Consider the following 16519-nt stretch of genomic DNA (forward strand, 5'->3'; position numbering starts at 1 on the left):
ATGCGAAACATTTCAAGAAAGTTTCTTCAAGTGCAGTCGCAAAAAAACATCAAGTGCTATGATGAAACTGACTCTCATGAGGACCGCCCCAAGAAGGAAGACCCAGAGCTATCTCTGCTGCAGAGGATAAGCTCATTAGAGTTACCACCCTCAGAAATTGCAGCCCAAATAAATGCTTCACAGAGTTCAAGTAACAGACACATATCAACATCAACTGTTCATAGGAGACTGCATAAATCAGGCCTTCATGGTCAAATTGCTGCAGAGAAACCACTACTAAAGCACACCAATAATAAGAAGAGACTTGCTTGGGCCAAGAAACACGAGCAATGGACATTAGACCGGTGGAAATCTGTCCTTTAGTCTGATGAGTCCAAATTTAAGATTTTTGGTTCCAATCCCTGTGTCTTTGTGAGACGCAGAGTAGGTGAATGGATGATCTCTGCATCTGTGGTTCCCACCATGAAGCATGGAGGAGGTGTGATAGTGTGGGGTTGCTTTGCTGGTGACACTGTCAGTGATTTATTTAGAATTCAAGGCACACTTAACCAGCATGCTACCACAGCATTCTGCAGCGATACACCATCCCATCTGGTTTGCGCTTAGTGGGACTATCATATGTTTTTCAACAGGACCATGACCCAACACACCTCCAGGCTGTGTAAGGGCTATTTGACCAAGAAGGAGATTAATTGAGTGCTGCATCAGATGACCTGGCCTCCACAATCACCCAACCTCAACCCAATTGAGATGGTTTTGGGATGAGTTGGTCCGCAGAGTGAGGGAAAAGCAGCCAACAAATGCTCAGTATATGTGGGAACTCCTTCAAGACTGTTGGAAAAGCATTCCAGGTGAAGCTCGTTCAGAGAATGCAAAGTGTGCAAAGCTGTCATCAAGGAAAAGGCTGGCTACTTTGAATCATCTAAAATAAAAAATATATTTTGATTTGTTTAACACTTTTTTTGGTGACTATAATGATTCCATTGTGTTATTTCCTAGTTTTGATGTCTTCACTATTATTATACAATGTAGCAAATGGTAAAAATAAAGAAAAACTCTTCAATGAGTAGCTGTGTCCAAACGTTTGACTGGTGCTGTATGTCTGCATGACTGTAATAAAGTTAGAGAATTATTTCAAAGAAAAAGTCTAAAGTTGGAAAGAATTTCACTTTATTTTCCTTTGCCCTTGAAACAATGTTTCTATTTCCTTTATATAAAAAGAGAAACACTCCACAATGTATAGAGGATATATATTTACATGTGAGGTTCAGTCATCTGGGATCATTGCATGCATTTAGTTTCTTTAAAATACTAAACTTGTATGTACAGAATACATCAGAATGTTTCCTCGGCAGTAGAACGTGTAGATGATTCTTCATGTTCTTTTAATCAAAGATTGAACGTTTAAAACAGCATGAGCGATGTAGATGTGAGAGACTTGGGAAAGCAGACTGACCTTGTAATGTGGTTGGATGGATGGGGGGGTGGGGGGGCAGGAAATAGCTGCAGGGTTTATCTCACATACAGTACACCATGACACAAAGCTTGTACCAATGTTCGGGCATGGAAACCACTAGGAAATTACCAATTCATTTCCTATTAGGCATACAGAAGTATAAGGCTTGTTTGAAAGTTGTTTTATGTAAAGGATAAGGAACAATAGCTGATATGTTATGTCAATAAACAATTGTACATGTTTGTGTCTTGTGTCGGGATATGTTATCAAAAAAGCTCAGAGAATTGATTGTTGTCTCCCAAAAACCACTTGTAGAGTCTTGTCACATTGACATTTTGTCACATTTACATTGACTATGAGTTGGCTACTTGATGCCTATAATTACAAGTATGCCTTGTTGAAGTGTTGCCAGATTTTCTTGGCACTTGTCAGTAGACGAGGGGATTGGCTGTTGTTACATGTTTCTGGAACGAGAATAGAGATAGCAAAATGGCAACACAGTCACCTGTTTTTGAGTCAGAGACATCAACAGCTCTGGGGTGCAGTAGGGTGTGGTGTGCGGTCACAGACAGGTGAATGGCCTTCTAAACAGGGGAGGCAGCCAAACGTAATACATTACAGAAACCACCAATCACCACATCATAGAAAATAAACTATACAAAGGAAATTGAAATACATCAGAGATGAATTCCCATAAACCTGTCAGAGCAGGGTTCTGTGGCCACCTCAAATTTCAGTGTGTATTTCTGTATAAGCACTTTGTGCTGATGTAAAAAGGACTTTATAAATAAATGTGATTGATTGATCCAAGCATGTTCCAATTGACAGACACAAAGCTAACTAAAACAATGCAATGTTCTATATATAGTTCCAGCTTCATGTCATTAGTAAAACACTTGACTTGGTACATTAAAAACCAGTGATAACATTCATGAGTTGTACAGGCACTACTAATAAGAGATATGTTTCACTGACAAAGTTACATAAAAAACAGGCATCAACACGGGAGTGTACACAACAGAAACACCAGCAACATAAACTGTAGCAGCTGTGTTTGTGTATGCGGAACAAAAATATAAATGCAGTGAAGCTCAAATCTATAATTTGGCTCTATACTCAAGCATTTTGGATTGGAGATAAAAATGGATCATATGAGGCAGCATTAAATCATTTCACCTTTTATTTGAAAGTATTTTCATACATATCGGTTTTACCGTTTAGAAATGAAAAGTACTTTATGCATCTAGTCCCCTCATTTGAAGGTGTCATAAGTACACTGAACAAAAATATAAACTCAACATGCAAAGTGTTGGTCCCATGTTTCATCAGCTGAAATAAAAGATCCCAGAAATGTTCCATATGCACAAAAAGCTTATTTCTCTCCAATGTTGTTCACACATTTGTTTACATCCCTGTTAGTGAGTATTTCTCCTTTGTCAAGATAATCCATTCACCTGACAGGTGTGACATATCAAGAAGCTGATTAAACAGCAGGATCATTAATTACATAGGTGCACCTTGTGCTGGGGACAATAAAAGGAAACTCTAAAATGTGCAGTTTTGTCACACAACACAATGCCACAGATGTCTCAATTTTGAGGGAGCGTGCACCAGAGCTCTTGCCAGATAATTAAATGTTCCTTTCTCTACCATAAGTCACCTCCAACGTTGTTTTAGAGAATTTGACAGTACGTCCAACCGGCCTCACAACCGCAGACCATGTGAATGGCGTCATGAGGGCAAGCGGTTTGCTGATGTCAACGTTGTGAACAGAGTGCCCCATGGTGGCAGATGGGTTAGGCTATGGGCAGGCATAAGATACGGACAATTGCATTTTATTGATGGCAATTTGTGGCCTGTTTCAAGAAAGTATGTCTTGTCAAACATCAATACTTCACATGTGAGGGATAAAAAAAGTTTTTTAAAAAAGTTTTTTTTTTTGTCAGAAATGCCTTCTGGAACATTAATTTGCCTTAATAACCAACTTGTATGCAATCTGTAAATACATATTTTTATATATATAACGAGCCTAGTTGGTTTAGCCACAGAAAAATACAGGAACTTTCCCTTTAGCCATGATTAGCTGAGATAATGGATGGGCTGGACATGCCGAGAGATGAGTTTGGATTGGTCTGCCATGTAGCATGCTTCTGTCTATAAGTATGTGTGGATAATCCTGTCTACCGCTGCTTTTTTTGAAAGATATCATGAACCGAAAAGGTTTTGCTACTGCTCTTAGCATTGCTGCCCTGAAGTTAATAGCGCTATCAACAAAGCTCAGTGGGAAAATGTTGTGATAGACTACTTTCTGGAGGATGATCGTGGCATGCTGACTCTCTGACTCTGAAAATGAATCAGACACTGAGGAAATCCCTGATTTCGGTAAAAACATTTTCATTGAACCAGACAGTGTAGTCTTCTGATGACAAAGGTGGGGAAGAAAGGGTGTAATTGTCACGGAAGAAGTTGTCCGAGTTTTGAAATCAGTTGAATGCCCGGTGGAATCAAAGAGATGATTGCCAAATGTGTAGGGAGTCCAAAAAGAGAACACAGAAAGAAGGCTGTTGTATAAAACACCTCCCTCCAGATTACATCTTCAAACTAAGGGCAACCATAGCATCTATGACAAAGGGAGAAGCGTTCATCCACGTATACGGTTATATGTCTAGCTACATTTTCAGATATTATACATTTCTAATTTTGTCAGAAAGTCATTTTCAATGCAAGTTAAAGCATACTGTTAGCTAGCTAGCTAGCGAATGTTAGCTGGCTCGCTAGCTAACATTACGTGTATGATCTGTGCAGGAGCTCTAGAAAGAGGCCCGAGTTCAAGAGTTGGAATTCCGAGTTGGATGACCATTCAAATGGATTTTTCCCCGTCTGAGTTTTTTTTAGTTCTCAGTTGTTTTGAAAGCGGCAATATAATTTGGATTATGGTTTATTGTTTAGCTAGCTAGCTACATGTCTAAACAAAAGACTCGACGATGGATGTAACCATTTCACTGTACCGTTTACACCTTCTGTATCCTGTGCATGTGGCAAATAAACAGATTATCTTTGGTTTACTACACAGTGAATCCTTATAGAGATGGGTGGGGCTAAGGCTTAGGAGGGTGTGAATGATGCTGAATGGTTGTAGTCAAAGAAGACCCCTCCAGTAGGTGTACCAAAAATATTCACAGACCATTTCCTCAAAAAAGTTTATCAACTTTCAAAGCAGAATAATTTTCTCACTGTTCCTCAACTGCAGTGTATTATATACCATTTCCTAGCTCGGAGTCTCTACTTCTATGTAAAAAAACATCATTTCAAATTTTGCTACATAGGACTGAATCCAGGTGGTGGGTCACATTTGAATGCATAGAGATACCGTGACAAGAGCCCATAGTCGTGCCATTCATATGCCACCACCACCATCACCAACATCATCATGTTTCAGCGTGATAATAAATGGCCCCATGTCGCAAGGATCTGTACACAAATCCTGGAAGCTGAAAATGTCCCAGTTCTTCCATGGCCTTCACACTCACCAGACATGTCACCCATTGAGCATATTTGGGATGCTCTGGATCAACATTTACAACAGTGTGTTCCAGTTCCCGCCAATATCCAGGAAATGGGACAACATTCCACAGGCCACAATAGACAGTCTGGTCAACTTTATGTGAAGGAGATGTGTCACGCTGCATTAGGCAAATGGTGGTCACACCAGATACGGACTGTTTTTTTTAATCCACACTGCTACTTTTTTTATTTTTAAGGTGACCAACAGATGCATCTGTATTCCACGTCACATGGAATCCATAGATTAGGGCCTAATGAATTTATTTAAATTGACTGATTTCCTTATATGAACTGTAACTAATTGTTGCATGTTGTTTTTATATTTTTGTTCAGTATAAATATTTATCAGTGAGTAACACTGATTCAATCAAACAGACATTGCAGACAAAAATACCATTGTTCTTGTACCACACAAAAGCATATTTGAAGTATGTGCAATACTAAGACTACATTTACTGACAGAAACAAAATGAAACTCCTTTAAGTGAAACTGCATCTGGAACAATTGTTCAGATTTCCTGCAATGTGAGGTTAATTGAATCAGACTTTTTGAGACAATGAACATGTAAACTGTGGCCAAGAACAAACACCAAAGCTTAAAGCAGGAAAATATCCCCAGTTTGGAGCTGCAAACTCCTGTCACATAACTTAAGGGGTCGTCAGGGGTGAAAAACAAACAAACAAAGCATATAAATAGAAAAAATAAATAGATAAATCATTTTCCTGATTAAAATAGTTCAGTGGTCCGGATCCATCTATGGCAGTGTTTCCCAACTCCAGTCCTCAAGTACCCAAAACAGTACATCTTTTTGTTGTAGTCCCAGACTAATCACCTGATTCAACTCATTGAGGGCTTGCTGATTAGTTGAATCAAGTGTGTTGGTCCAGGGTTACAACAAAAATATGTACTGTTGGGGAACTGGAGGACTGGAGTGATGAACGATGATCTATGGGATTTCCTCATTATTTCTGTTGTGTTCCTTACTTTACGTTTTGCAGTTGTGAATCCAACTAGAGGAGCGAGTTATAAATGTAAAGAATAAATATGTCAACATTAAAAAAGAACTGTTTCACTACACCAAATGACCAAAAGATACAATCTCAGCATTATAAGTGTATATGGGACAATATCCAACTAAATAACCATGTGCTTTCAACAAGTCCTATTCAAATAAGCACACGTGGTATGATCAAAGCAGTGGGATGGCAGTGGCAGTGGGATGGCTCTCTCGTATACCGTACAGGGGTGAGCTACTAATACCACATCTGAAGTACCTCAGAGCAGCCTCCCTTCACCACAGATGTGCTGCAGTAGAAAATCGGAATCATGGATACCATGCTTTTAAAAGTAAGCTTAGCATTCTTCCCTCAAATGGCACTGTTATTGGTAGTACAATAATTATTCTCAAATGCAGACTGTAAGAAGTGTGTATACCTGTGCTTGGCTACTGCTGGCTCCTCTGAGGTAAAGCACCACTTAGGATGTCCCAAGCTTTACCTCTGGGATATCATAGGTATATGGTGATATAACACAATGATCTTTACAAATATATCCCCTTTGAAAACTAATTTGTTCTAAAAAGAAGGTGTCAGGACCAGGGTGTCAGGACCACTTGAGTGATGTGGTGTGGCTGGTTCGGCCAGCATGCAGTTCAGTTCTCTGAGTGAAAGAGTGAGTACATGCCTTTAAATCACTTCACTACCAATGTCTTCAATACTGAGTGTTGAAAACCCAGTGAATTCAGTGTTCGCACCACTAGGTTCAAAAGTGTCTGAGCATGGGCCAATCAATATCACCATGGGGACAGACAGGTCTTCATCTTCACTGTGATTCATTCCTTAGTCTGACCTCTGATCTGGCTTTGGGTTCACCAGCTCTCATAAAGTCCACACTGTGCAGGTCACACAGGTCACACAGACAGCCACACTGGTACGCTACACACACAGTACAGTAGGGTCCCCTGGGGGGGGACATGACAGTAGCTAACAATCCAATGGATGGGAGGCGGGTCCCAGCTGACATCATATAGGAAGGGTGGGAGGATCTTAGTTAACCCCTCCCTCTCTTGGCTCAGTCAGCTGGCAATGGACTCCCTGCAGCCCCCAGCCCTCGCCCCCTAAGGGGTCCCTGGTCCCCGGTGATGAGCGGAGCAGGCTGGAAGCCCCCTCCTCTGTGGGGTGAAGAGCTGGCTTGTGGAAGGCTGGACTGGGCTGGGTTGGGGGTTGAGGCAGTGTCCAGGCTGCTGTTAGACAGCAGACAGCTGGGTGGGCTTGGAGGCCGGCAGCTCCAGTAGAGCCTGCACGGTCATACCCACCTTCACCAGCCCACGCTCCTCTAGGATATGGTGGGGTAAACACAGCTTGTCCTGCCAGGGCAGAAACACAACACACAGTCATCACCGGTCCTTTCAAAACGCTTTCAGGTCAGTACAAGTGAATTGACGTTTGGATGCCAGTCTGTTTCTTTGTTAAAATAGATCGTCAGCAAGACAACAATAAGGCAGTTGTATGAACCAAAAACAGTGGAACCCAAGCTCAACCTATCCTCTTGAGGTTTCCACATTAGGTTCAGGACTCAGACAGAAGTTTATCTACAAATGGTTATCTGTAGATGTTCTCCTGATGAGGGACTGCGCCATAACTGGGAAAAGAGGAGTATCAGATTTCTTGCTGGTAATTGAGAGGACTGATAGACCGTGGTGATTTAGTGATGTGTGTTTACCTGTGACACGCCCAACTTCTTACAGGCATCCAGGAAGTTCTCCACATTCCTGCGGCACTTGGCCATGCTAAGCTTTGGCTGTGGAACAGAATTCGTCAACAGTTACATGGAAAAATGTTACTGTTTTTTTATCCTTTATATGTTCAAAATATTCTTGCCTTTTTTTTCTTCTTGGCAGGTGGTTTGCTTCGGCCTTAGGGATTTAAAACAACAAGTTTTCAACAGGTACTTACCACTGCTGGGGAGGGTACATGGATGCTGGCCACTGACCGAGGACGAATGTGATTGGCCAGATGGCACAGGACAACGCCATCCATCAGAGCAGCTCCGACATCGTCCGGCAGCAAGACCTTTAGTCTGGTCTCCAGGTTCTGAGAGGAGTCACAGAAATAACACATTCAACATGGATCCTGTAGAATACATCTCTGTGGAATATTGTACAACAACTATTGCAACCACTAAGGTAAGACATGTATGAACAGTCCACAATAGGAGGTGTTTGGAAATAATATATATTAACAATATAGCAGACACTTCTTTCCAAAGTGACTTACAGACTTAGGCATGACATGCCAACAACAAATTCTGAACCTACACATCCATGTATAACTGACCAAATTATGAAAGATAGGCATTGTCATTTTGTATTCCGTAAAGTGAATGTGGAAGTGGTGAAAAAAGTGTTGTTGTCTACCAACAATTACAAGCCACCTTGGACTGACAACTTGGATGGAAAATGACTGAGGATTTTCGTAAAGGAAAGTATGTGCCCTCAGGCCTGGAGGGAAGCAAATGTAATTCCGCTACCCAAGAATAGCAAAGCACCCTTCACAGGCTCAAACAGCCGACCAATCAGCCAGTTACCAACCCGTAGTAAACTTTTGAGAAGAATTGTGTTTGAACAGATAGAATGTTATTTCAGAGTAAACAAATTGACAACAGATTTTCAGCATGCTTTAAGGGAAGGGCATTCAACATGTACGGCACTGACACAAATGTCGACTGAGAGAAATTGATAAAAAGATTGTGGAATGTGTTTTGTTTTGTGCAGCTTTTGACATTATCAATCATAATCTGCTGCTGGAAAAACATATATGTTATGGCTTTACATCCCCTGCTATTTTGTGGATTGAGAGTTACCTTGTGGCAAAATCCTGCACGGAGCCTTCAAATCAAATTCATTTTTATTTGTCACATGCGCCAAATACAACAGGTATTACTTACTTACAAGGCCTTAACCAACAACGCCGTTTTAAGAAAAATAAGTGTTCAGTAAAAAATAGATAAGAAAAAATTGAATATAAAAGTAACAAATAATTAAATGGCAGAAGTAAAATAACAATAGCGAGGCTTTATACAGGGTATTACGGTACAGAGTCAATGTGGAGGCTATATACAGGGTATTACGGTACAGAGTCAATGTGGAGGCTATATACAGGGTATTACGGTACAGAGTCAATGTGGAGGCTATATACAGGGTATTACGGTACAGAGTCAATGTGGAGGCTATATACAGGGTATTACGGTACAGAGTCAATGTGGAGGCTATATACAGGGTATTACGGTACAGAGTCAATGTGGAGGCTATATACAGGGTATTACGGTACAGAGTCAATGTGGAGGCTATATACAGGGTATTACGGCACAGAGTCAATGTGGAGGCTATATACAGGGTATTACGGTACAGAGTCAATGTGGAGGCTACATACAGGGTATTACGGTACAGAGTCAATGTGGAGGCTATATACAGGGTATTACGGTACAGAGTCAATGTGGAGACTATATACAGGAGGTACAGGTACAGAGTCAATGTGGAGGCTATATACAGGGGGTACAGGTACAGAGTCAATGTGGAGGCTATATACAGGAGGTACAGGTACAGAGTCAATGTGGAGACTATATACAGGGGGTACAGGTACAGAGTCAATGTGGAGGCTATATACAGGGGGTACAGGTACAGAGTCAATGTGGAGGCTATATACAGGGGGTACCAGTACAGAGTCAATGTGGAGACTATATACAGGGGGTACAGGTACAGAGTCAATGTGGAGGCTATATACAGGGGGTACAGGTACAGAGTCAATGTGGAGGCTATATACAGGGGGTACCAGTACAGAGTCAATGTGGAGGCTATATACAGGGTATTACGGTACAGAGTCAATGTGGAGGCTATATACAGGGGGTACCAGTACAGAGTCAATGTGGAGGCTAAATACAGGGAGTACCAGTACAGAGTCAATGTGGAGGCTTTATACAGGGGGTACCAGTACAGAGTCAATGTGGAGGCTATATACAGGGGGTACCAGTACAGAGTCAATGTGGAGGCTATATACAGGGGGTACCAGTACAGAGTCAATGTGGAGGCTATATACAGGGGGTACCAGTACAGAGTCAATGTGGAGGCTATATACAGGGTATTACGGTACCGGTAATCCGTCTGGCCCTGCGGCCTTGTGAATGTTGACCTGTTTAAAGGTCTTACTCACATCGGCTACAGAGAGCGTAATCACACAGTCATCCAGAACAGCTGATGCTCTCATGCATGTTTCATGTTTCATGTTTCTAAACAACGTTTGCCATGTTTCTGTCGATATTATGGAGCTAATTTGGAAAAAAGTTTGGCATTGTGTTGACTGCATTTTCGTTTTTTTTTCTTAGCCAAACGTGATGAACAAAACAAAGCTATTTCTCTTACACAAATAATATTTTTGAAAAAATGTACATTTGCTATCTAACTGAGAGTCTCGTCATTGAAAACATCTGAATTTCTTCAAAGGTAAATTATTTTATTTGAATGCTTTTCTTGTTTTTGTGAAAATGTTGCCTGCTGAATGCTAGGCTTAATGCTATGCTAGGCTATCAATACTCTTACACAAATGCTTGTGTAGCTATGGTTAAAGCGTATTTTGAAAATCTGAGATGACAGTGTTGTTAACAAAAGGCTAAGCTTGTGTTTCAATATATTTATTTCATTTCATTTGCGATTTTCATGAATAGGAAACGTTGCGTTATGGTAATGAGCTTGAGGCTATGATTACGCTCCCGGATACGGGATTGCTCGACGCTAGAGGTTAAGATGGGCAAAAGAACACATTCACTGGATGGAGGAACTCTGCCTAGAAGGCCAGCATCCCAGAGCCGCCTCTTCATTGTTGACGTTGAGACTGGTGTTTTGCTGGTACTATTTAACGAAGCTGCCAGTTGAGGACTTGTGAGGTTTCTGTTTCTCAAACCAGACACTCTAATGTACTTGTCCTCTTGCTCAGTTGTGCACCGGGGCCTCCCACTCCTCTTTCTATTCTGGTTAGAGACAGTTTTAGCTGATCTGTGAAGTGAGTAGTACACAGCGTTGTACGAGATCTTCAGTTTCTTGGCAATTTCTCGCATGGAATAGTCTTCATTTCTCAGAACAAGAATAGACTGATGAGTTTCAGTATAAAGTTATTTGTTTCTGGCCATTTTGAGCCTGTTGTAATTGAACCCACAAATGCTGACGCTCCAGATACTCAACTAGTCTAAAGAAGGCCAGTATTATGTGTTCCCATTTAATTAGCTAGTAAATAAATAATTAAACCAATTTGTGTCGTACTGAATCATAAGTAAGACTCTGGTTTTTGCAGATGCAAGGAGGTTACGTCTGTTCAGAATTATGATATGATACGAAGTTATGATTAATACATTGACAGTTTATAGATGTGATAGGTAAAGATCTTTTAGAGTTTCATTTGGGAGATGGTAACTCTTTAAAGAACCGCTCTCGTGGTGCCCCTTATCCTAATTAGTTAATTGTTACATGATTAAGTTAAATCGGGTCACAATTAAACATACTTAGTTAATTAGATAAATAACAGTCTTAAGATTAATGTTAAAGTGTCACGCCCTGGCCATAGAGAGGCGTTTATTCTCTATTTTGGTTAGGTCAGGGTGTGACTAGGGCATTCTATGTTCATTTTCTATGTTTTGTATTTCTTTGTTGTTTGGCCAGGTGTGGTTCTCAATCAGAGGCAGCTGTCTATCGTTGTCTCTGATTGAGAACCATACTTAGGTAGCTTTGTCCCTCTGGGTTTTTGTGGGTAGTTGTATTTCTGTTAAGTGTTTGTTTCACCTTGCAGGACTGTTTCAGGTATTCCTTTAGTTATTTTTGTATTCAGTGTTCAGTTCCTTATAATAAAGATGAACACGTATCCCGTTGCATTTCGGTCTGACAACTCCTCTTCTTCCGATGAAAGCCGTTACATAAAGTCAAATCACAACACAGACTATTGCAAATAATCTCATGTTGATGACTGGGATCTTTCTTGTCAATTGTTTCAGGTATTATTGGTTGGGTTACCCCTGTGCTGTGACGTGTGTTTTATATGTTGTGTCTTATCTTTTCTTTCCACTTGCAATCTGGCCGACAGACTACACTGTAGGCAGTCTATTCTGCTGATGTGTGTGTGTGTGTGTGTCTGGTAGCCCTACTGTCACATCTTCTCCTGCTCCTCCCCTCTGGCGTACGACATCGCCAGAATACTAGCCACTGGTCCTGGGATTCATCATTACGCACACCTGGCACCTATCATTACACTCACCTGTTAATTATTATGATTCACACTTGGACTTCATTATCTTCATCATTTCCTCCCATTTATATGTCACTCCCTTATGTTTTGTCACGACTTCCGCCGAAGTCGGTCCCTTTCCTTGTTCGGGCAGCATTCGGCGGTCAACGTCACCGGCTTTCTTGCTACCGCCGATCCACTTTTAATTTTCCATTTGTTCTGTCTTTGTCTTATCACACCTGGCTTCACTTATCCAATTACTTGTTTATTATTTAACCCCCTGTTCTACATGTTGTATTTGTGAGGGATTGTTTGTTGTACTGTGGTCCGTATTGTATGGCCGTGTATATTACGTGTTATGTTTGAAATTTTGAGTAAAGTATTTTATTACTCATATCTGATGTCCTGCGCATGACTCATCTCACCAGCCACACACAGACGCCTTTACAGAATCACTCACCAGAAGAATGGAGTCAGCAGGAGCAGACGCCCTCCCAGTTGCAGTGGAGGAGCGCATTCAGCAGCACGTGACCATGTTGCAACGTCTGGGCACAGCCATGGATCACGTGCTGCAAACGATGAATCGTTGGGAGAGAGGAGGAGGTTATCCAGCGCCTCCACCAGCTCCACTACAACAGGTCCCACTGTCCACCCCTCTTCCACCTGGTCCCAGCGGGATTCGACTCACGCTCCTGAGGGAGTAAGATGGGACGGCTGCCGGATGCCAGGGGTGTCTACTACAGCTGGTGCTCTACCTGGCGACCGTCCACCCGGCTCCTTCGGGGCGTGAGAGTGTGTCCGCCCTCGTCTCCTGCCTCTCAGGCAAAACCCTGGAGTGGGCCAATGCTGTATGGAGTGAGGGAGACGCGGCGTTGGACCATTATGCAGTGTTCACCTGCCGCTTTCAGGCAGTGTTCGACCACCCGCCTGAGGGTCGAGCGGAGGGTGAACGTCTGTTCCACCTGAGGCAGGGGACGAGGAGCGCGCAGGAGTTCGCCTTGGACTTCCAGACCCTGGCCGCCAGCGCGGAATGGAACGACAGGGCCCTGATCGATCACTACAGGTGCAGTCTGCGCGAGGACGTCCATCAGGAGTTGGCTTGCCGAGACACCACCCTCACATTGGACCAGTTGGTGGACCTGTCCATCCGGCTGGACAACCTGCTGACTGCCCGCGGACGTCCGGATCAGGACCTGTCAGTTCCATCCCCCAGCACATCCGCTCCGACGCCCATGGAGCTGGGAGGTACTGCACTTAGGGCGACCGGAGGAGGGGCTATTCCCTGCACCATCTGTGGCTGCTGAGGGCACACTGCTGGTCGGTGCTGGGGGGTTCCTCAGGGAGTCGAAGCAGCAGGCAGGGCACTATAGTGTCACCCCAGGTGAGTCGACACCAGGCTCACCCAGAGCCCCCTGTTGCTCACATGTATGTGTTTATTTAAAAAAAAATGTATATACCCTGTTGGCAATGACAGAGGTCAAAAGTTTTCTGTAAGTCTTCACAAGGTTTTCACACACTGTTGCTGGTATTTTGGCCCATTCCTCCATACATATCTCCTCTAGAGCAGTGATGTTTTGGGGCTGTTGCTGGGCAACACAGACTTTCAACTCCCTTCAAAGATTTTCTATGGTGTTGAGATCTGGAGACTGGCTAGGCCACTCCAGGACCTTGAAATGCTTCTTACGAAGCCACTCCTTCGTTGCCCGGGCGGTGTGTTTGGGATCATTGTCATGCTGAAAGACCCAGCCATGTTTCATCTTCAATGCCCTTGCTGATGGAAGGAGGTTTTCACTCAAAATCTCACAATACATGGCCCCATTCATTCTTTCCTTTACACGGATCAGTCGTCCTGGTCCCTTTGCAGAAAAACAGCCCCAAAGCATGATATTTCCACCCGCATGCTTCACAGTAGGTATGGTGTTCTTTGGATGCAACTCAGCATTCTTTGTCCTCCAAACACGACGAGTTGACTTTTTACCAAAAAGTTATATTTTGGTTTCATCTGACCATATGACATTCTCCCAATCTTCTTCTGGATCATCCAAATGCTCTCTAGCAAACTTCAGACGGGCCTGGACATGTACTGGCTTAAGCAGGGGGACACGTCTGGCACTGCAGGATTTGTGTCCCTGGCGGCGTAGTGTGTTACTGATGGTAGGCTTTGTTACTTTGGTCCCAGCTCTCTGCAGGTCATTCACTAGGTCCCCCCGTGTGGTTCTGGGATTTTTGCTCATGTGATCATTTTGACCCCACGGGGTGAGATCTTGCGTGGAGCCCCAGATCGAGGGAGATGGTCAGTGGTCTTGTATGTCTTCCATTTCCTAATAACTGCTCCCACAGTTGATTTCTTCAAACCAAGCTGCTTACCTATTGCAGATGAAGTCTTCCCAGCCTGGTGCAGGTCTACAATTTTGTTTTTGGTGTCCTTTGACAGCTCTTTGGTCTTGGCCATAGTGGAGTTTGGAGTGTGACTGTTTGAGGTTGTGGACAGGTGTATTTTATACTGATAACAAGTTCAAACAGGTGCCATTAATACAGGTAACGAGTGGAGGACAGAGGAGCCTCTTAAAAGAAGAAGTTACAGGTCTGTGAGAGACAGAAATCTTGCTTGTTTGTAGGTGACCAAATACTTATTTTCCACCATAATTTGCAAATAAATTCATAAAAAATCCTACAATGTGATTTTCTCGATTTGTTTCCCTCATTTTGTCTGTCATAGTACCTATGATGAAAATTACAGGCCTCTCTCGTCTTTTTAAGTGGGAGAACTTGCACAATTGGTGGCTGACTAAATACTTTTTTGCCCCACTGTATATGCAACAGTTTGTGCCGCCTAATTTGCCAGAATTTTACGTAATTATGACATAACATTGAAGGTTATGGCAAGGTGCTCCACTATGCTGGAAAAGGCATCGTTCATCGTTCCTGGATGGTTGGGAGAAGTTGCTCTCGGAGGATGTGTTGGTAACATTCTTTATTCATGGCTGTGTTCTTAGGCAAAATTGTGAGTGAGCCCACTCCCTTGGCTGAGAAGCAACCCCACACATGAATGGTCTCAGGATGCTTTACTGTTGGCATGAAACAGGACTGATGGTAGCGCTCACCTTGTCTTCTCCGGACAAGCTTTTTTCTGGATGCCCCAAACAATCGGATTGGGGATTCATCAGAGAAAATTACTTTACCCCAGTCCTCAGCAGTCTAATCGCTGTACCTTTTGCAAAATATCAGTCTGTCCCTGATGTTTTTCCTGGAGAGGTGGCTTCTTTGCTGCCCTTCTTGACACCAGGCCATCCTCCAAAAGTCTTCGCCTCACTGTGTGTGCAGATGCACTCACACCTGCCTGCTGCCATTCCTGAGCAAGCTCTGTACTGGTGGTGCCCTGATCCCGCAGCTGAATCAACTTTAGGAGACAGTCCTGGTGCTTGCTGGGGTGCCCTGAAGCCTTCTTCACAGCAATTGAACCGCACTCCTTGAAGTTCTTGATGATCCGATAAATGGTTGATTTAGGTGCAATCTTACTGGCAGCAATATCCTTGCCCGTGAAGCCCTTTTTGTGCAAAGCAATGATGATGGTACGTGTTTCCTTGCAGGTAACCATGGTTGACAGAGGAAGAACAATGATTCCAAGCACCACCCTCCTTTTGAAGCTTCCAGTCTATTATTCAAACTCAATCAGCATGACAGTGATCTCCAGCCTTGTCCTCGTCAACACTCACACCTGTGTTAACGTGAGAATCACTGACATGATGTCAGCTGGTCCTCTTGTGGCAAGGCTGAAATGCTGTGGAAATGTTTTTTGGGGATTCAGTTCATTTGCATGGCAAAGAGGGACTTTGCAATCAATTGCAATTCATCTGATCACTCCTCATAACATTCTGGAGTATATGCAAATTGCCACCATACAAACTGAGGCAGCAGACTTTGTGAAAATTAACATTTGTGTCATTCTCAAAACTTTTGACCACGACTGTATGTAAATTTCTGACTTCAACTGTATAACAGATATATTTAATTTAAACTATTTCACTCCACAGCTACATATAAATGTGGGCATGCAATGTGCATGCTTCTGGGGAGCCCTGAGGGACCCACTGGGATGCTGTCGAAAGCCCAACGCTAACTGTAGCTGTCTGGAAGAACAAGTAGTGACACGTCGAGAATTCTGAGGAAAACATGAAATAGCCCATTCAAGTCTCATCAAATGAGGAAAACATCTTAGAATTAGAGTAATAC

General features: G+C 42.8%; 1 protein-coding gene across 6 annotated transcripts in view; it reads right to left on the reverse strand.

The window, feature by feature from the left end:
* Window positions 1–2621: 2621 nt before the first annotated feature.
* LOC110509412 (leucine-rich repeat and calponin homology domain-containing protein 2) overlaps window positions 2622–16519 on the reverse strand; it is an 80425-nt gene continuing 66527 nt past the window's right edge. For all 6 annotated transcript variants that reach the window (XM_036968346.2, XM_036968345.2, XM_090226672.1 and 3 more), the window contains 3 exons: window positions 7976–8113; window positions 7743–7820; window positions 2622–7386 (listed from right to left, as the gene is read on the reverse strand). In XM_036968346.2, coding sequence (XP_036824241.2) covers window positions 7267–7386; window positions 7743–7820; window positions 7976–8113 — 336 coding nt within the window. In that variant the 3' untranslated portion in view covers window positions 2622–7266. The remainder of the gene's footprint in view (window positions 7387–7742; window positions 7821–7975; window positions 8114–16519) is intronic.

This window comes from Oncorhynchus mykiss, chromosome 29 (assembly GCF_057628025.1).
Source record: "Oncorhynchus mykiss isolate SJ-2025 chromosome 29, ASM5762802v1, whole genome shotgun sequence".
In the NCBI taxonomy this organism is placed as follows: domain Eukaryota; kingdom Metazoa; phylum Chordata; class Actinopteri; order Salmoniformes; family Salmonidae; genus Oncorhynchus; species Oncorhynchus mykiss.